At 43.5% G+C, this 22500-nt stretch overlaps 1 protein-coding gene across 6 annotated transcripts in view; it reads right to left on the minus strand.

Moving 5' to 3' along the window:
* LOC147033267 (serine/threonine-protein phosphatase 2A 56 kDa regulatory subunit gamma isoform-like) overlaps positions 1-22500 on the minus strand; it is a 155013-nt gene that overhangs the window by 55748 nt on the left and 76765 nt on the right. The window contains exon 1 of one of the 6 annotated variants that reach the window (XM_085871464.1): positions 10264-10510. The exons of 4 other annotated variants lie outside the window; for them this stretch is intronic. In XM_085871464.1, the coding sequence (XP_085727590.1) occupies positions 10264-10330 (67 nt within the window). In that variant the 5' untranslated portion in view covers positions 10331-10510. Of the gene's footprint in view, positions 1-10263; positions 10511-22500 lie in introns of those variants that run through there. One more of the 6 variants, XM_085871465.1, reaches the window with a different exon arrangement.

Consider the following 22500-nt stretch of genomic DNA (forward strand, 5'->3'; position numbering starts at 1 on the left):
CCAAGGAGAGTGCTTAGGCAGCACGAATGCTCTGCACAGAGTATAGTCCCAATGGATGGATGGATACACACGTATAAATTTAAGCAATCAGCGATTGCCTTGACTAATTATGTTAAAGAATCACCAAGATAGGACTGATTACATGTCATTTTACCACTACTGTGACGTCAAAAGGGTTTGAATTTGCAGATGTAGATAATTAAAGACTGCACAGGTTGCATCACGGATGACATTCCATCTGTGGCTGACGACAGATATGTACCACTGTGCGATGATCACACACAGATTGTTTGGTGCAATCTAGACAGAAATACACGGTGCATGGCAAAACTAAAACAATGGGTTTTCCCCCGTCTGAACAAAATATTTGTGATGCAGGGATCCAAGGTTCAAATCCGATGCGATACGATAGTGATTGTCTGCAAATGTCCCTTTTGTCAAAAAATTCCACGTGACTAAAACTTCTGCGAAATTGCTCAAAGGAACATTTATTTGAGAAAACAAAAATGCTTTGAAGATTTCACATTCATATGTTCAGATCTTGCGGGAGAATCTTTACGAAACGAATTCGAGTTTTTTTCTGAAGGATCTAAGGATCATGGAAGAGCAGTCGCACACGAATTGCGAGAACGTGCACACACACACGAACAGACAGTGCAGGGTTTGACATTTAATACGAGGCAAACACAGCCGTTGAACCTTGGGGGTGAAGTGGCTTCCCAGATATCTTCGGGTGTTGGTGGCGCCATATCTCCTCTCTCTTAGATGGAATGGTGTGATCGTTAGATCCTGTACATGGTCATGCGAAAAAATCTAGTGGCATCTCTTTTCTCACCGCAGTCAGTGGGCATTAAAATTTGTTTTTGTTTTTGAAAGAACCCTCTCCCACTCAGGCCGCGCACCCTACTCCTCCCTGATTAGATGCCCACCCACAGGGTATGACTGTATTCTATGCTCTCAATCAGTGGTTCCCAAACTCTTTTTTTTTCCATGACCCAAAATTTGAGATCACATTCACCTCATGTACAATACAAATTGTCGGAGAAAATGCTTTTGACGTGAACCCCCACCCCCTCCACAACAAGAACTAGAATTTTGATGGGAGGGTTCCAAGTTTGAGTCACAACTCTGAGTTTGGGAACATCTGCTCTAAACGGTGAACACCAGGCGAGGAAGTAGTAGGTATCATTTGTGAAGTCTTTGATAAGACTGGGCCAGGGTCAAAACCAAACTGCCGACCTCCAAGGCTCAGAGCAGATGCTGTAACCATAAGTACGCCACTGACTCAGAGTTGCCTATAATCGTAACCTGGTGCTTATATTTATTTTTTCATCTCTTTTCCTTCACTGGAAGCAGTGACCAAAATACAATTGCAATTCTTAAATAACGGTTTGTTGTAATCTGAAGGAGCCTCATCTTTGTGTGCAAATGGAACATCTTTGTGCATGCAATAAACTCTCAAAATATCCAGCTGTGGTTCATGAATATTTCATTCATTGTAATGTCCTAGCTTCAGGGCAACGAGTGGTCCAGTAAGTCATGCGTGACAAGCCTGTGCAAAAACTAAGTTGAAGCACTGAAAAAAGTAACATTTCAAACCTTTCAAATCCCTCTTTCAAACGCTCTCTCCACTTTAATACATTTAATAATCCTTTGATATCATGCAATCGTGAAGTTCAGAACAAAATCAAAGAGATGTAAAAATTAATTGTCCCAAATGTGACAGAAGCTCGTCTCCCGACGGAGGGAGGTTGTAGATGGGATTCATAAGGTGATAAAGTTGATTTTCAGTTTGATTTGATGGAAAATTAGTGACCCTTGGGGGATGAAAGGCCTGATAACACAATTGTATTCATGTAGTCAAAACTATGCAGGATGAGCAAGTCTTAAACTGATTAAAAATGTTTGATTCATTTTTGTCCAGTGAAAAGAGCCTGAAACCCTTTTAGGCCCGAAAGGGGTGTAAAAGGGTCGAAGTCTCCAAAATGGTCTAAAGGGTGTAAGGATCTAAAGTGTTGAAAGAGTCTGCAAAGGATTAAAGGGTCTGAAAAGGACTAAAAGGATCTATAGAAGCCTAAAGGGGTAATAAAGGGTGGAAAGGGTCGATGGGAACTAAGGGGTCCAAAGGGTACATTCCAATCGTAGTTCACATCTAAATTATCTAAGGGGTCTAAAGGACATCAGAGTCCGAAGGGGTCTAAAGTGTTGAAAGCGTCTTAAAAGGTCTATAGGATCTACAGAGGTTTAAAGGGTCAAAAGGGTGCAAAATGTCTGTGAGGTCAAAAGGTCTAAAGGGTACATTCCAAAAGTAACAAGAAAAACAGCAATCAAAGATTGCAGACCCTCACCAGGACTTGTTTTGTGTGGTGTTTGTGTACTGGTGTTACGTAATTAATAAGAGACGTAAATAGCAGACACTTTATAACTGCTGGCAGTGATGACCGGGTACCAAGACATCCCGCTTTGATCGGAGACTTGACCATAAACCATGACGTTTATTATTATTATTATTATTATTATTATTATTATTATTATTATTATTATTATTATTATTGTTATGCAAATGAATTCAGAATTGGATTTAAATATATTCAATTCAAATGAAATGGAAGATCAAATAGGTACTGTCCTACATTGAAGTAATCAGAAGGAATGCAAAAATACAAAAATAAAACGTGAAATCATCAGGAGGAACCTGGATAGGATTCATATTTCAGCTGCTACTCCTCTACCTTCAAACCCATGCAGGCACAGCCAAGAGAGCATTGCTGAAAAAAAAAAACGAAAGAAATAATAATAAAAAAAGAACGCAGATCAAAACATTAAATAATTCTGGCTGCCACACCAAGTGTCCGATCAAGTTTAAATTTAATACTTGCATTCCTCATCATTACAAGATCATAATTGTGAAGTTTCACTTCAATCGATCAAGTGGTTACAGAGAAAACATTACTTAATATTTTTCTTAAATCCAATATGGCTGCCAAACCATGTGACATCAATTATTCCTTAACAAGCATGTACATGCATGCCTTGGGGAACATGTGTGTGAAGTTCCCCTCAATCTGTCCAGCAGTTTTGGAGATGTCTATATGTTTCAGGGTGAATCAAATATGGCTGCAAATCATGTGACCAATGATATTGTTACGGTTGTGGAAATTCGCATTACACCATAAAAGGCCCTCAGGTGAGATATCTTCATAGGTACATGTGTAGTTAGCCCAAACCCGTTGTATAGAGGGAATTTATGTGATTCATCCGGGCTGCGACGCTTTGAGTTAGCCATTTTTTCTTTTCTGTCGTTATTTTGAACCAACCACGTCTCAACCGCCATCACACAACAACCACCTTAACCACCACGCCAGCCATCGTCACCAACTACAACCACGCTCCAACCCGCAGACAACAACCACAATGCCAACCCTCACCACAGAAGACCCTCCACCACCTTCGCCTTTGCCTTCATGAATTCATCCCACATCATCGCTTCTAAGGCCATTCCCACACCACCTGTGAACACTGAACGTCGGGCTGTCTCGGGCCCGTTCGGTGATTGGTGCCGAACGCACCGAGCCGCGAGCACGAATGGCGGCCTTTCCGAGGGGAAAATTCGGATCAGAAACGCTTCACGCCCACTTCTCCTCCGTCCAATTGGCGAGCGTGGGGCGGCTTGGCCCCGCCTCGAAGCGTGTGTATGTGAAGTCTGTATATGCAAATTTTAGGATCACGAGAGGTTCACGCCCATTTTTGCCCGACCAATGGCTGACCGGGGGGGGGGACGGCGTGGCCCCGCCTCCAATCGCGTTCTGATCCTAAAATTTGCATATTGGCTGCTCCTGCCGCCTATAAAAAGGCGAGCGCAAGGCGAATCGAGAGAGTTGGGTTTTGGAGTTGCTTGGAGAGTGTCGTTGAGAGGTTGCTCTTGGGGACAAGGAGCGTTGCGTTGGCGGAGTTGAGTGTGCGCGGTGAAACTGCAAGCAAGGGAGCTCGGGTCCGAGGCAGGAAGGATGGCGGTCGGCGACAAGGTTGCAGTGTGGGGGATCGCTCGTCTCGTCACGGGACCCAAGCCAGCCAGCCACTTCCCTCCCCCAGGGCATCAACAATTCCCCCTTTCCCCCCGCGCTGAGATAGTGCAAAAAGGGGCCCCGTTCCCACCCCACCCCAAACGTAGTGCCAACGAAACCCGCCAAGGGGCACGGAGTCGGGGCACAGCGGCGCGGCCACATTTGCAGCTTGCCCGCCAACGCGTCACAAGGACGCGGGTAAGATCTCCCCGGTCTCGCGGACCTGGCCGCTCCTCCAGGTCATGCGCACATTTGGCCTACGGGCCTGTCTGCCTCCTTGTCTGTGAGGGTGGCTTCTTTCCTTTGCTTTTGTGTAAATGTGTGTTGGCACCGTCTGTGAAGTAAAACTATATAAGCGTTGCCGTGTGTGCGCATAGTAGGTTGTAACTCTTACATTTGCTTTATGTGCATTTTTATTCTGTATGACTGTATATACGTGCTTTCCGTGTGCCGCGGAATAAAATGCTTGCATGTTGAACTGTGCCCGTTTCGCTTCGTCTCCTTCCTTTTAATTGACTCTCCATCCTGGTTCACGTAAAGGGTTTGTAGCGGGTGCAAGATCCCGGGAATTAATCTGAACCGTCCAGGTCGACGATAACACCGCTCGGTTATCCCGATAGTACGGAACGGGCCGCCCAAGCGGCTCGTGTCCGGAGTCGACCTACGGCGAGGTAGGATCGCCCGGTCGACCATTCGCACAGGTACTTAGGTCAATCGAATTTGGCGAGCAACCCTATCCTGCGCGGGTGGGCAATTGGCACGGTCGTGCTGGGGTTAAACCCCCACCCGTGACTAGATCCCGGCGTTGTTCCGAGAGGATCACGACAGAATTGTCCGCCCGGTGGGCGACGTGCCGCGATTCGAGTTACGCGGCCGTTCGCACGCCGGCGGGCGCGAATTCGCAACAATATCATATGTATGAACCTTTTGTTCCTTGTCGATAGGCGGTCACACGTGTAAAGTTTCACCTCGATCTGTTCAGCCATTTCAGAAGAGGATTTTTGAAGGTTTTTTTTCTGAAAAAAACAATATGCCTACCGAATCACGTGACCGATGATGTCATCAAAAATACATTGAGCCATTAACAGGTTAAAATTAAACAACAACAAAACATCATTTTACCTTGGCTATGGCTAAGTCGAGATGAGCTGATAAAGCCACAACAATATCCTTCAGTCAGTCTTTCCGTCAGATAGTCGGTGGGTCAATTCACAATTTTTCCCCCCCACTCCTCCGAGGTGGCTCAATGGATTGTCTTAAAACTCAGCATGATTTATGACATCGATGCACAAAAAGTAATGGAGCCCTTTTTTTCAATCCAAGTGGTGAGATCATTTGCTAACCAAGTCAAAATGCAATCATTGTTTGTACAGTATATGCATCACATATCGCGAGATTCCGTCATCTCACGACATTGTGATTTCAATTAAAAAACAACAACAAAAAAAACAATGTTTCGTCATTATTTCATTTTAACCTTGATTAAATTTAAATTAAACAAGAAGACCCGTGAACGCGTTGGGTTCCCATTGTGACAGCGGTTGATGAAAAAAAGTCATTTCAAGAGAGAAAAAAAAAGATAGCTTAGGCGAACTATACCGCTGAAGTTGTTTGCATTGATCAAATACTCCCAAAGAGTACTTGACTGAATCAGGAATTTATTTTTTAATATTTTTTCGTTGCCCGATTCAAACGAAACTTGATACTGCACACCGCAGGAGAATGTTGAATAAGGTGGCCCTAAAATTTTTGTGCTATCGTGTACCGTTTTGGCTGTATTTTGGGAACATACATACATACATACACACATACATACAAGATGAGAGTTTTAGTAATGTACTAGACGAGCCGTGAACCCGTTGTGACAGCAGTTGATAAAAAAACATACCATCAGAGATGGGGAATCCCCCGCCATTGAATGAAAAAGGTCATACATATTCCAGATAATGAGGGAGGTGAATTGGAAACAAGACACCATTTGGTCATCATCTCGAAAAAGTTCCCCAGGGGTGAGGAACGTAGTAACCAAAAATAATGGAAATCAGATAAGCGGTTTTCCATTTATTACAAAAAACATTTTTTTCAAGATGGCCGCCCCAGTCGGCCATCTTGGATCCGGCCACGCCCAAAATCAATAGGGTTCTTCCTTTTCAGGTGGTACATGTGTGACAAATTTCAAATCGATATGGCGAAAAAACATTTTTTTTCAAGATGGCCGCCCCAGTTGGCCATCTTGGATCTGGCCACGCCCAAAATCAATAGGGTTCTTCCTTTTCAGGTGGTACATGTGTGACAAATTTCAAATCGATATGGCGAAAAAACATTTTTTTTCAAGATGGCCACCCCAGTCGGCCATCTTGGATCCGGCCACGCCCAAAATCAATAGGGTTCTTCCTTTTCAGGTGGTACATGTGTGACAAATTTCAAATCGATATGGCGAAAAAACATTTTTTTTCAAGATGGCCGCCCCAGTCGGCCATCTTGGATCCGGCCACGCCCAAAATCAATAGGGTTCTTCCTTTTCAGGTGGTACATGTGTGACCCGAATTTCAAATCGATATGGCGAACAGTTTATGAGTTATCGCACTCACAGATATAAATGTTGACGCCCGGACGGACGGACAGACAGACGGACGGACAGCCGGACGCCCTGGGTGACAACAATATCCCCCTTCCGCCATGCGGCGGGGGATAAAAACATCATTCCAAAAAAAATAATAATAATAATTATAAAAAGATAGCTCCAGCGAACTATACCGCTGAGGTTGTTTGCACTGATCAAATAATCCCGAAGAGTACTTGACTGAATCGGGAATTGATTTTTTAATAATTTTTTTCGTTGCCCGATTTGAACGAAACTTGATATTGCACATCAATGTAAAAAAAAAATGGAGAAAAGAAAGTCGAAGAAATTATTGTGCGTAATCTTCTAAACACAATTTTATTTATTCATGAACATGGAAGTATTAGATCAAAATGGTGGTTTATTTTATGCTTAAAAATAAATCGTTCTTTGTCTATACTAAATGTTTGAGATTTTAAAATAAATCATTTCACGAAAATAAAAAAATAAAAAATAAAAAAAACAAGAGAGCTCCAGCGAACCATACCGCTGAGGTTGTTTGCATTGATAAAATTCTTCCGAAGTGTACTTGACTGAATCGGTAATTGATTTTTTTAATAATTTTTTTTTGCCCGATTTGAACGAAACCTGATACTGCACACCACAGGAGAATGGTAACTAAGGTGGCCTGAAAATTTTTGTGCTATCGTGTACCATTTTGGCTGTATTTCGGGAACATACATACATGCATGCATACATACATACAAAGTCGGGACGGGCCTCGGAAAGGTGAGGTGGTGAGGCCCTTCGGCCGAGGGGGGGGGGGTGTTTCCCCTCACCAACCCCCTTCGGCTCTGCACGCGCTAATCTCCTGAAAGGTGAAAGATAGGAGGAAACCTCTGAAACCAAAAATGTCGGGACAGGCCCCGGGAAGGTTTTAGGCGAGGTGGCGAGGCCACTCGGCTGGGGGGGGGGGGTGTTTCCCCACTCGCCAACTCCCTTAAGCTCTGCACGAGCTAATCTCATGAACGGTGAAAGATGGGAAGTAACCTCTGAAACAAAAAATGTCGGGACAGGCCCCGGAAAGTTTTCGGCATGGTGGCAAGGCCCTTCGGCCGGGGGGGGGGGGGTGTTTCCCACTCACCAACCCCCTCAGGCTATGACAGCCGTGGCCCAATGGGGAACTAATACTGGGCTCGCATCAGACCTATGTACAGAAGATGAAATTCATTCAAAAAGAACCCGAGCAATGCCAGGTGCATTCACCTAGTACATACATATACACAAGATGAGAGTTTTAGTAATATACAAGACGACCCGTGAACTCGTTGGGTTCCCGTTGTGACAGCGGTTGATAAAAAAAATCATTTCAAGAAAAAAAAAAGATAGCTCCAGCGAACCATACCACTGAGGTTTTTTTGCATTGATCAAATACTCCCGAAGAGTACTTGACTGAATCGGGAATTGATTTTTTAATAATTTTTTCGTTGCCAGATTTTAATGAAACTTGATACTGCATATCACAGGAGAATGGTGAGCAATGTGGGCCAAACATTTTTGTGCTATCATGTACCGTTTTGGCTGTATTTCGGGAACATACATACAAAAATACAATACATACATACATTTTAATATATATGTGTATATATATATATATATATATATATATATATATATATATATATATATATATATATATATATATATATATATATATATATATATATATATATATATATATGGATAGATAGATAGATATTGATGCCTCTTAATTTAATTTGATGTTAATCGCAATTTAACTTAGCCTATTAAATAAAACCCAAACTCATAAATCTTAAATAACCTTAATTAAACCTCTTAATTAAAATTTAAAACTTCATGAAATGTCATTAATGCCCTCTTGCTTTAAAGAATGGGAAAGAAAGGGGGGAGGGGGAGGGCAGAGAATTGGAGGGTGGGCAGAAAGGCGACAGTCTTTTCAGTCCATTTACCCTTTTAGTCCTTTTAAAACCCTTTCGATACTTTACACCCCTAAAGACCCTATAGACCTTGAGAACACTACTATTTGAATATACCCTTTGGACCTTTAGACTGACTATTTAACCCCTTTAGACACTCCCCCTTCAACAATTTCGACCTCAGAGACTGCTTAGATACACTTACCCATTAAACCCCTGAGACTTTTTATGACCCTTTAGACCGAATAGACCCTTATGACCCTGAGACCCTAACTACTTTTGGAATGTAGCTTTTTAGACCCCTAAGACTCCTTATGACCCATTAACCCATGATAGATCTTGACATCCTTTGGACCCCTTACACCTGTAGACCTTTACACCCTTTAGACCACTCCAAAAGATGTCAAATGTAGTTTAAAAATAAATATATTGATGAGAAATAAGCTGTTAGGGTTAGTGGTGGGAGAGGGTAAGGAAGTAGGTTGTCATTTAGAATCACTCATGTCATTCCAGAAATGAGAAAGTACCCATCGGCAAAAGCAAACATTGCAATTACCCTTTTCCAAGCTTTATTTCAGGTTCACACGAGTAGCCCTACGTGCCGCAACAAGCTCTTCGGTTACTATGCACTCAAAATGAAGTCTTGCGCTGATGAAACAGTAACCTCAACAATGCCAACCACTACCTCCCCATGTCCACCCCAAAGGATGGCGCAGAGGTGGAGCATTTACGTTTGAGCTACCTAGTGTGGATTTGATTCACGACCAGACTATAAAACGTCAGATTGGTGCTTCGATAGACGTTAAGCTGGGAACCCATCTGCTCGCATTAGTGCGCGGACGTTAAAGATCCCACATTGTCCTTCAAAGAGTAGGAGAGTTATCGCCGGCACCCTGAACAAATTGCAAATTTCTGCCTTGATTGAATGCTGTGAATGCAAACGACAAACCATTGAAGCAACACGACACTTTGCCAGAAGAGTACGAAAATAATGACGCGAACGACGTTTCAAGGAGAGATTAGTGCTGCGACGTAGTGTCTACACTGACACAAGCAAAAGCAATACCTCCCTACATAGGAAGCACTGCTCAAAGTATACAGACAAGCGGACACCAACATTGGTCTGGCTTGCATCAAGCATTGTTGCATGCAGACTTTTTGTTGCATTTCAAGGAGCAAAGAAACAGTTGACGTCCTGGTCTGACGAGCATTTTCTGTCTCATGCTTCTGATAGTTGCTTTCAAATCTCATGTATGACGTTGTGTTCCTAGTGTCCTGATGTCCTGGTACTTTACAGATTGTGCGTACAAGATCGAAGCAAAACGTACTGGTGACGCTGTTGAAAACGATCAAAAAAACTTCCCCAGAGCGATGCGAGCCCTTTCGGGAATTCCGACACTGGAATAACTCAAACATACTGCACCGACGTTCCTACCCCGGCACAAGGTATAGTATGTGCACTTAAAGTGGCTTTCTGATGACCATAACCTGTGCAAAGATGACTGAAAATTGAGTCACATGTGGTTGTGGGCGGGAGGTGGTGGGAGAGGGTAAGGAAGTAGGTTGTCATTTAGAATCACTCATGTCAAAATGTTTCTGCAACATCAACTTCAAATATCCTCACAAAACGAAGCAGTAACAACGCAGGGTGGCGGTGGTGAAGGACGCGGATGCTCACCTCGAAACGGCGCGCAAATCTTACCCCGGTAAGGCCCAGCCTCCTCGGAGTAGAGTTCGAACACCATATCTGAAAATAAAGCGTTCAGGGTCTACTGGGACCAGGGCTGATAAAGGACAGAATAGTTCTGTGGTCCAGGAGAAGCGAGGGTCGGCACGCGAGACCATGAGCCACGGCTGATGCGATAATGCACGTTCATGCGAGACGCGGAAACGACAACACGCGGGATGACGTCACGCAAAAAAAAGAGAGAGAGAGAGAGAGTGGGCAGGGCCTTGGATGTGTAGGGGACGGCAAAGTGAAGATGAGGAAAATAAAAAAGAAGGGATAATAACACACAAGGCAGACGGACGTTTTGCGAATAGGAATTCAGACAAAAGTGTTGATATAAGCTGCCCGAGACCGTTACGAGTAGTTGTCCAAACAAAAGGTGTAATTGTCTTCAAAGTGCCCGACACTTAAAAACAAGTGGTGGCAGTGTGCGAGCGTTATTTATTCACCGAGGTTAATATTTATTTATTTAATTTAATCGGTTAATACCGATTTATTCACCGATTCACCGTGCCAATTTCCTGAGGTTAATAAAGACCCAATTGGGGGTCATCATTTTTTTCTTTCCTCATGTCCGTTATTGAACTTCTATCTCCGATATTAACTTCCCTCTCCTTTTTCTGCACCTCCTCAACTCCCCATCCTTCCAATGCCATTCCTTTTCAGAATTTTTGGCTTAAAATTCTACGCCAAACCAGCATTGTGCAAGTACTACATCGATTGCCTCTTGCATACAATTCAAAATATAACTGAACCATTGTGCAACAACCAATTGTGTTTGTGGTCACGTGAGCATTCAATTTCAAATATCCAAACCTTCAAATATCCAAAGGGAACAAAACGCTTCGAAAAAGAAAAAAGAAAAACCTCGAACATCTAATTAACATGAAAAAATGAACAAAGCCCATACGAGAAACGGAGATGCAAAGAGAAGATTTTTGGAAAGGCGCACAATCGCACTGCCAGGACAACAGCCGCATAGCGCATGCCCTTTGGTCGCCAAGCAACCGTGAGCACCGACGTCACTATTTCACTTTGGCACGAGCATGGTACAGACCCGCAGCACCTGGCTCGCTGGCGAACTCAAAACCGCCTATGTTATAATGAACAGCATAAAATTATAATAAAAACAGCACCGAACAATGAGTGTTATAAATGGCTCCTATTATTCTGAGTGTGACTACGTATGGCTGGTATCCATCCGGCTTGCCAATGACCCAACAGCACCTTCTCAAACTGGACCTTTGGTCTCGAGCGAAATCGCTTCTTTCACGGCCAGGTAAACATGGGCAGTTTATTAACGATGGACATGTGGAGCTCGGATACAACAAGCAAACAATAATTTTGCATTTTGCACCAAGATTATCCGCCCACAAACAAAAGGCCAAACCTATTATCTGAAAATCTCGAAACAGTTCAACTCGATAAATATTTGGTCAATTAGTCGAAAAGGTGCCTACCCATCTGAAAAAAACAACAAACCTCCATTGGTTTGTGATAATTTCGGAAAAAATAAATAAATAAACAAACAAACAAATAAACAAACAAACATCAATGTATTTGGGGAAAGCTTCAAGGACATGCCTACTCACACGAGAATGATTAAATATGCTCTGAAAGCTTGGAACACCATGAGGGTCTCGACGCATTTAGAACTGATCATTCGTTGGCAGAGTGAATGGTTAGTTACTGGAATAAAAGACTTTCATCAGCCACAAGAGCTGGTGGGATGGCTCAGAGGTCGCACACTCACCTCCAAACTGTCTTTGCCTGGGTTCAAATTTGAATCCAGATGCAGCTATAGACTGCCGTCCTGGTGTTTTGCGTGCAGGGCAAGACAATAATGTGTGTGCCATCCATCAGGAGGACATCAAGCCAGACGACCTATCTGGCAGCAGTGGGGGGGGGGGGGAGCTGGTAGACATTGAAGATGCCTCGGTGCCTTTCGTGAAGGGGGGGGGGGAAGTTATCACGGGCACACTGAACAAATAACAAATTCCTGCCCACAATCATCTCCAGTCGATGGTCAAACATGATCAGCCATTTCACGAAAGACTTGGGCCAAAAACGCTCCCCGGTAAACCACACAAGAAGGTGGGAATAATTTGGGCCATCAATTTAGTTCTGGTGGTGGTGGTGGTGACGGTGGTGGTGTTTGTGGTGATTTACACCTCACGAAACCACATGGTCAAATTTGTGGCAACAACTGGGAAATCGACCGAAAATAAAACAAAGCAACGAATGCAAAACTCCACAGCAAAAAGCAAGTAAAAGAGCTGATGATCACATGACAAATGGAAACAGCGTGTCATCAAACCTCAGGGAGAATTTAAAGTGACATCAGCTGCAAACGAGAAAGATAAAAATATAACACAAAAAAGCCAGAATAACTGTCATGGCATTAAGGATCGCTGGCTCAACAAAACAAAGCAATGGTCTGATGGACGCCATTATAGACAATACCAGAACAGCACTCAGAAGAGCGCATATCTCTGCCAGGCTGAACAGTTTACGTTTTGTATCCTACCAATTGGCTAGATCTGGATCCGGATCTTAACCAAAATCTAATCAGCTTGTTCTTGTCAATACCCAACTCATCCACAAAGTTCTGTCGTGACCCATTCATAACTTTTTGAGATGTCGTGCTATTAGTGGTGAAGAATCACTTCAAAAAAAAATCTCATGTCTGGATCTGGATCTTCACCAAAATCTAATAATTTGGCCCTCATCACACACCCAACCTGTCCACCAAATTTTGTCCGAATCTATCCACAACTTTGAGATATCCTGCTCACAGATAGACAAACAAACAGACAAGCAGAGGTGAAACCATTAACTTTCGTCCACCTTCAGTGGCGGAGGTAAACATGACGATGTGCAAATCAAAACTTTTAAATAACCCAGGCCTAGCAATTTTGATAACTTGCTCAAAACAACACTGACAGTACACCTGTGGAGCAATTATAACCATCTTGCTCAAAACACCAAGAAAACAGCAGTGAAGGTAAGATGACAAACATTTTGAAAATCTTCTTCTTGAAGGTGAAAGGTGATACCTACATATTGGTAACACATTACAAACCAAGACCATATATAAAACTTTATTGGTTCACGTTCATCCATCCACAGGAAGCGTTTTATTCACTGAAGGAACAGGAATCACATGTCAGCGAGTGCGTGACCGCACACAGATCTACTTTAATATAGAATGTTCATTCTCAGATCTACTGTATATATATATATATATATATATATATATATATATATATATATATATATATATATATATATATATATATATATATATATATATATATATATATGTAGTTGAAAGTGTGTCTGTCTGTGTGTCTCTGTGTGTGTTTCTCTGTGACCTATGCACGTGAAAAGTACTGGACTGATCCTCACCAAACTTCACATGCTGACAGAACATGTACCCGGGAGTGTCCCGATGTAAAAGAATTGTACTTCCGACTTCCGGATTATGACGTCATCACCTGATTTCGTAACGTTAATTTTTCAAGTTCAGCCGATTGACATGGGGCCAACGCCATTTGCAATAGAATGAAAAAATAATGCTTCAGTCAATTGAAGACAACGACTTCCGACTTCCCGGTTTCCGAATTATGACGTCATCACCTGATTGCGTAATGTTAATTTTTCAAGTTCAGCCGATTGACATGGGACCAACGGAATTTGCTAGAGAATGAGAAATTAATACTACAGTCAATTGAAGCCAATGACTTCCGACTTCCCGGTTTCCGAATTATGACTTATACATTCGACACACTTTTCGTAACATTAATTTTTCAAGTTCAGCCGATTGACATGGGGCCAATGCCATTTGCAATAGAATGAAAAAAAATAGTACTACAGTTAATTCCGAATTCCGGTTTCCGAATTATGACATGCATTCGACACACTTATCATAGGCCCTATTCACATCAACAAACGCCTCTTTTAATGCATGATTAACACAAGTCATATTTTATTGTACATACAGGTAGTCGTCGACTTACGACCACGATCGGTTCCGACAGACCAATCGTAAATCGATTTGGTCGCAAGTCGACCAACCTTTATTAACCTCCGCCATCTTCGAAGATGGATGGAGGTTACTGTTTTCACCCCTTTCTGTTTGTTTGTTTGTTTGTTTGTTTGTGTGTTTGTTTGTGTGTTTGTTATCTTGCCAAAATGAAGTTTTTGCAAGATATGTTAGTCAGCTTGTATGTTTTTTTTGTTTGTTTGTTTGTTTGTTTGTTTGTTTGTTTGTTTGTCTGTAATCACGTATAAAAAATTCTGCAGAGCACAGTTATCATTGGAAATTTTTGTAACTTCGCATATCAGAGGCCTATAGAGGTTCCTTTCAGTGCACAAAATTTTGAAGGTCAAGGTCAAAGGTCAAGGTCACTGTCGCAAATCAGGGGAGTCGACGAAACCCTTATTTTTTGAGTAATTTTGATCGGATCGTCTTCAAACTTCATGGGAATATAGTTCATGGTCTGGCGCTCAGCTGATTAGTTTTTGGTGGCGATTGGCCTTGACCTTCATGGTTAGCGCCGAAGGTCAAACATATTTGACCCCAAGGTCAAATTTTCAAGTTTTAGGAACCATATCGTGTAGTACCTCAAATTGAACACCTCGATGAGTGCTTTCTAGATGTCAAGCTTGAGACATTATGACATCATTTGGTGACGTTATGAGGCAAAAGCATATTTTTCATGGTTACTCTGTAGAACGATTCTCATCGGAATCTCTCGTAGGCAGATATTCCTCAAGGAGTCGCTCCTGGGGGATAGCAGCTCTGTTCACCTCAGTGTGACCTTAAAGAAGTCACACGTGGTCACCTTTTGGCAAGATACGGGTCACCCTGCGGGTGACATTGGTTTTTATTTGTTTGTTTGTGTGTTTGTGAACAGTATTATGGAAAAGCTCCTCGACGGATTTCGACGAAACTTGGTGGGGGGGGGGTAGGTATGGTCCGAGGATCATGCCATTAAATTTTGGACTTGGTCCCCCCCCCCCCCCCAAGGAAAAAAATTGTTCGAGAAAAAAAATTTTGCAACTGTTTTTTCAACAAAATTTCGATTGTTTTTTTTGCATTTCTTCATGTTTGAAGCGATTTCCAACCCCCCCCCCCCCCAAAAAAAAAATGTTGGAGAAAAGAACTATAACTCTGTCAGCACTGTTGACATCATATTTAATGAATAAGATATAAGGTTCACTTGAGTGACCCAGCAGTATTGGCGGCGGAGGTTTTGCATTCTCCCGAGTGCTCCCCCTCGAGTTGATAGTGTATAGGCCTATGCAAAATTTACCGTATGTATATTATACCGTATCCAGTACACACCAGATATGTTCAATGAGGCTCTGATATACATTGAAGATTTGGTATTATACATGAGCGGGAAAGATTTAACTAAGTGGGGACTTCCCTCTTCTAATAGGTCTGAAAGCGCAACCATCAGTAGAGAATGGTTCTGTGAAACAAACTACAACACAGATACTCTCGCAAAGTTTGTTTCTGACAATGAGCTGCTTCTGGTACAGGATCAGAGTAATGCATATCAACTGATTTCTGAAGTGGTTCAAGAGGGAAGTGGTGTGATATTTTTCTTGGGATGCCCCAGGTGGTACTGGCAAAACATTTGTCCTCAACCTTTTGCTTGCTAAGATGAGGAGCCAGAAAAAGATCGCATTAGCCGTTGCTTCATCCGGTATAGCCGCAACACTACTTTCAGGTGGCCGCACAGCGCATTCTGCTTTCAAATTGCCTCTCGACTTAGCTACAATGGAATATCCGGTTTGTGGCATTGGCAAACAAACTGAAGAAGCAAAAGTGCTGAAGAATTGCGACCTCATAGTTTGGGATGAAGGTACGATGTCGCCTAAGGATGCATTCGAAGCATTAGATAGAACTATGCGAGATTTAAGAGGAGTAGACCTGCCTATAGGTGGAGTTACGCTGGTTATTTCTGGCGATTTCAGACAAACTTTACCTGTAGTACCCCGTGGCACTCCAGCTGATGAAATGAAAGCCAGTATAAAATCTTCATACCTCTGGACATTCGTACAAACTATCCATCTAACAACAAATATGAGGGTCAAATTATATGGTGATTTAGATGCTGGCAATTTCACACAATTACTTCTCAAACTTGGAAATGGTGAAATCCCGAACACAAATGATGTAATATCTATTCCCGATGACTGTGGTACAATAGTTTCATCTATGGAAGAATTAGAGGCTCATGTGTATCCCAATTTAGCGACTAATTACAAAAACATACAGTGGCTCTGTGAAAGAACAATCCTGGCTCCACTTCATAAAACAGTCCGTGAAATAAACCATCAGTTATTACAAGTAGTTCCAGGCGAACAACATAGTCACAAGTCTATTGACACCACACTGGATACTGAGCAAGCCATACATTATCCCACAGAATTTCTTAACTCATTGGAATTACCAGGATTGCCTCCGTACAATCTGTCGTTAAAAGTTGGATGCCCTATTATGTTATTACGTAATCAAGATGCACCAAAACTTTAATACGGAACTAAACTGATTGTGAAAAGACTACTACCACATGTAATTGAGGCCACTATCATGACAGGATGTGCGAAAGGAGAAGATGTATTCATTCCGCGAATTCCACTTATTCCATCAAATTCAACGATTGAATTTAAGAGACTACAATTTCCTGTATGCCTGTGCTTTGCGATGTCTATCACTAAAGCACAAGGACAGTCATTGAAAGTAGCAGGGCTGGAATTATCCACTCTTTGCTTTTCCCATGGTCAGCTATATGTGGGATGCTCCAGAGTGGGATCATCGGAGGCTTTATACATATTGGCCCCAGAGGGAAAGACATCAAATATTGTTTATCCTCGAGCACTCCACTAAAATTATTGAGCTACTTCAGTTATTTCATAAACGGGAATAGGATGTGCGATGAAGGAAATACATGTTGCTGGTGAAAAATAAAAATTGTGGTGGGAAATAAAAAAAATGGTGGTGGTGGTTTGAATATATACATATTACAGATATAAATAGAATGGTAATGGCGTATGGCATATGTGGATAATATTTTATAATTAAATGGTTATGGGCTATGTAGATATTTTATAGAATGGTTATGGGCGTAGGTACGTTGTAACTTCGTATACAGAATATAACACAATTTTTTTTAATCAGGATAACAGACGTAAATAAATCAAATACGCTGGGCCAGGCTGGTTTATGCCTGACGTATAAATTAAGTCGCAAATGATGACATGAAACCAGCCTCACATTGTTGAGGCATTATGGTTTTTTTTTTATCTGATGCGGCAATAAATCTTTTTTTTTTTTGAATTTTTTCAAAACATTTTTGAACTCGAGTCTTCTGCATATAAAACATGGCGGGGAAAATATAATATTATAGTGGTGATGAAAAAAAATAATAATGGTGGCAGCCTCTACAATTTTACAATTAACTGAGACATATACTCCTTCAGACCCGCCGCCATCCACGGGATTCCTGTGCGGAGCACGGGTATCCCTGCTAGTATATATATGCATATATATATATATATATATATATACACACATATATATATACATATATATATATATATATATATATATATATATATATATATATATATATATAGTTAAGGATTCAGCAGGGGCGGGGCTCGCACCCTACTCTCGACAGCCAAATGTTGAATATTCAGTGTCACTTAACCACCGCCATCTCCGGGGTTATAACGCCGGCTGGTTCGGCACAGGCCTCGGGTCACGCGCCTCAAATCGCAATACCAACGTACACCTGGACCTTACCAGATGGGGAAATAGACCCCGGTTACAGACTGGTTTTGTCAGAGACCGAGCGAATTCTGCCAGTCTGTAACCATTTTGGTTTTTATACCCAAATCGAGCGGATCGTTCCTCGGCGCAGCACGAATTCATTCAAAGCGGCAACTTCATATGAATCAGCCAGATTTATTGGGGACACATCGGGGAATACGACACAAGCAAAGCATTCACGACAATGTTAAAATTCATCTATAACCCGTTCTTAACGAGGGAGCTACGGATTACGGGTTTTGAAGGGAACCCTAACGAGATAAACCTTAGACAACATGCAGACAAGACACAGAGTACTTAGTGATGCTTCATGGACGAGAGGAAAAGTGTCAAAGGCCCGAATGCGGCTCGTGACAAGCCGATGTCCACGGATTCGAGCGCCCAAGCTCAAACACGCCACGTGGAAAAATGGCAGCGTCGTCCATTTGTCGCAGCCCTCACGCACGCAGCCTCGGCGCATTCAGACCCCGCGAGATCGACTGCACCAGAGCGAAAGATCCACGGTGGTATGCTCCAGCTGGCTTTTCACAAGGTCCAGCATACAAGTCCAGGCTTGGCCTGTTCACCAGACAAGGCCAAATCGAGGTGTTGGGCTCCGCAGGCTGGGTCCGTGACCGAGGAGGCACCGCCGGCCAAAACCACTCCTCCACAAAGTCGATCGCCCGACTCGACGTGCAGGCGGCCTCTCCCACTGCCAAAATAGCAGACTCGACGCACAGGCAGTTTCTATTACTGCCAAATGGCAGACTCGGCGCGCTCAGTTTCCCTCTCGCCTCTCGGCCGACTGCAGTTTCACTTCTCCTTCCCGGCGCTCGCTCGCCTCTGGGCCCACTGGCTCCTCCCTTCAGTTTCACTTCCTTCTCGAGGCCACTCCCCCTCTCAGAGTGCTGGGCGGATTCTCCTTCGGAGAGGGGAACGAAGAAGAAGAACCTCTCGGTCCACCACCAATGTACGAACAATAAACAGCCTCTAACATCTCCCGACACACATGTAACGTCCATTTACTGAACAACCTGGCTAAACATGCATTTAATGGGGGATCTGGGCTAATCCTATATTTAATAACACACAAAGGGCCATTTCCGCAACAATATATATATATATATATATATATATATATATATATATATATATATATATATATATATACATATACATATACATATACATATACATATACATATACATATACATATACATATACATATACATATACATATACATATACATATACATATACATATACATATACATATACATATACATATACACACACACACACACACACACACACACACACACACACACACACACACACACACACACACACACACACACACACACACACACACACACACACACACACACACACACACACACACACACCTTGATAAGGCTCTGTGCTGTTAAATGGTCAGTCTCGTTTCGGGTTTTAATGCTGGATGATATTTTTGTGACAGTTGTATTGTTGTGGAGCCGGGTATCGGCAGCAAGCACGACCGCTAGGTGGAGCAGTAGGGTCTATACCCGGAATCTAGATCGTACCTTTCGGAGAACTCCGAGGGTACGGGTCCCTTACCGGACCGTGAATCGTCAATAATTCCACCACGTGGTACAGGGTTATTTGCCAATCTTCAAAATACCTAGAGATCCACGTGGCGAGTTACCGAGTATTCACACCCTCGATGGCACTCGAGTCGAGCCATTAGTGTGCCCGACCCGTGCACAACCCGAGCGGATGGTTGCCGAAGTCCCGTTGGTCCAAATGTACATTTACAGCGGCAACAGCCTTTGTAATTCACCAACACACGCCATGCTAAGCCAATAAAAGAAGCACAAAAGCGAGCTGATACATTTAACAAATGTATTTATTTATAATGGGGAAAAGGGGGGAGCACGCAAAAAGCAGAGTTATCCGACTATAGAGATACAATTATGTACAGCAAAGAGCACTGAAACAATTCCTACTTACAGACGGGCCCAATGAGACACACACACACACACACACACACACACACACACACACACACACACACACACACACACACACACACACACACACACACACACACACACACACACACACACACACACACACACACACACACACACACACACAGATACCCAGAAGGACATAGACCTGTCCACCTCGTGTGGTTCAGCTGACACGGGCGAACCAGGCCAGCATAGAGATGCGATGATAGAATCCAGAGCTCCCTTCAGCGCTCGTCCCGGCAACCAAAACACTCCTCTGTATCACAAACTGTCCAGAAGGCAGGAGGTTTCTCTGCCACTTCTCCAAGTCTGAGTTGAACGTCAAAGCGAGGGCTGATAACTCCACACTTGTTCAACCTGCTCGTCAGACTGACCACAACCTTTCCTGCTTGATGGTCATCAACTCTCTCAAAAACTCTCTCCTTCCCCGACAGAGAGACGGCGCGTAACCAACTTGCGGTTCTTGTGGAGGAATGATCTCTCCTCGTCCGATCGCGCCGCAACCTTATTCACCCTTGTCCGGGGGGGGAGGGGCCGCCTCCACCCTCCCCGCTCTCCCTCACTGGACAGTTTTGGCACGCAGAATCGCTCGTCACCCCGTCATTGGCCAAAACGAGCAGCAAGTCCGTCGATTGGCCCAGGGGCGTGGTGACGTCACGCGGACCATCTTTCTCACCACCGCGGGGTCTGATTGGCTGAGCGGCGGCCACCTCACTCGAAGCCCGCTGATTGGTCGAGGGCCGCCGCGAGGCTCCTCCTTGAACTCCGCCCACCATGGCGTCGATCAGAGCGAGGTGAAGGTGAGGGTGATGCTGGCGTTGTTGTAGTTGATGTTGGTGGTGTAAAAATAAAAGAAAACCCTGACTATCAAAATAACTCACAGTGCATGAACATTTAATTCCCCATTAAACAAGGGAAAGGGGAGCTATCTATCCACATTTACTTATCAAAATAACTGAGCTCTTGGACCTGTATGTTGAGTGCTCATGGCTTCCAGATTCGTAACAGTAAAACGCTGGAAGCAAACAATGCCCATTCTATAAGTCTACATCGCGCTGTCATCAATATGGTCGCCTACGCACCATGCAGATCGACGATCCCCTACAAAGCGCGCGCGCACACGCACGCACGCACACGCACGCACGCACGCGCACACGCACACACGCGCACGCACACACACGCGCGCGCGCACACACGCGCGCGCACACACGCGCGCGCACACACGCGCGCGCACACACGCGCACGCACACACACACACACACACACACACACACACACACACACACACACACACACACACACACACACACACACACACACACACACACACACCTTCCAATTCTATTCCTCTCTGGACTATTGTTGCCTGTTTTTGTGTGATTCCCCCCCCCCCCCTCTTCCGCAATACCATTCAGTAGTTTGTGAACCTGCTACCTTTTGCCATACAAGCTCTTCCATGAGCCTACATCCATGTATGAAAAAGCCTTCCTTCTTACAATGAAATGATAGTGTAATCTCCAAACTGGTCTTTAAAAGGTACAACACAAAGCTTGTAAAATGACAGGCTTGAAAACACACACCAGACACACTAGTTCAGTCTGAGTGCAAAATGCTTCAACCCGTCAGACTGCGGTCAACACCAAGGCAGCTGCACGGCTTTTTGACGCCAAACTGATAAAGCAGCCAACTGCAAAGAAATAAAAACTTTTAGGCCTTCACCTAAACGTTTCTCCACTCTCACTTTGTCAGGCTTTGAAGAAGACCATTACTGGATCAAAAAGGATCATGCCAAAGCGGAACTACAGCACAGCCTGCTGCTGGATGGCAATGATGCCGATGCTATGTGAAGAACGATGATACCGCAGGGGCCTTCACATTTCGGATACAAAGGGAACATGTTGATTCGAGAGTTTACAGATTGAAGGGTTAAAATGTGATTGTGTTCAACCTGGTTGTCTTCCCTTATTAAAATGGGTGCGGTAAAACAAAAATTTCACTGCCCTGGAGCAAATAAAGTTCAAGCGGCAAGCACAATGAGCGATCGACAGTCAAAGACGCCAGTCACCTCCACACCCGAACCCCACCTTGTGTATTAAGGGCAGGACATGAGGTTAGAGAGGTGGGAGCCAACACGGATCATTTACAGGTGGATTACATTGAAAATCACACATCTATTACCTCCATATGCCTGGTGTTGGCTTAATGGTTAGGGTTGGTGGGCTGAGGATCCTATGATCCTGAGTTCAAATCCCACTGGTCTATTGAATTAATACCAGGTGGGGTTGACTCTGCCTGTCATCCTTCCGAGGTCGACAAAATGAGTGCCAGCTTGCTGGTATCCT

This window comes from Eptatretus burgeri, chromosome 2 (genome assembly GCF_056783735.1).
Source record: "Eptatretus burgeri isolate ZD-2024b chromosome 2, Ebu_testis_v1, whole genome shotgun sequence".
In the NCBI taxonomy this organism is placed as follows: Eukaryota; Metazoa; Chordata; class Myxini; order Myxiniformes; family Myxinidae; genus Eptatretus; species Eptatretus burgeri.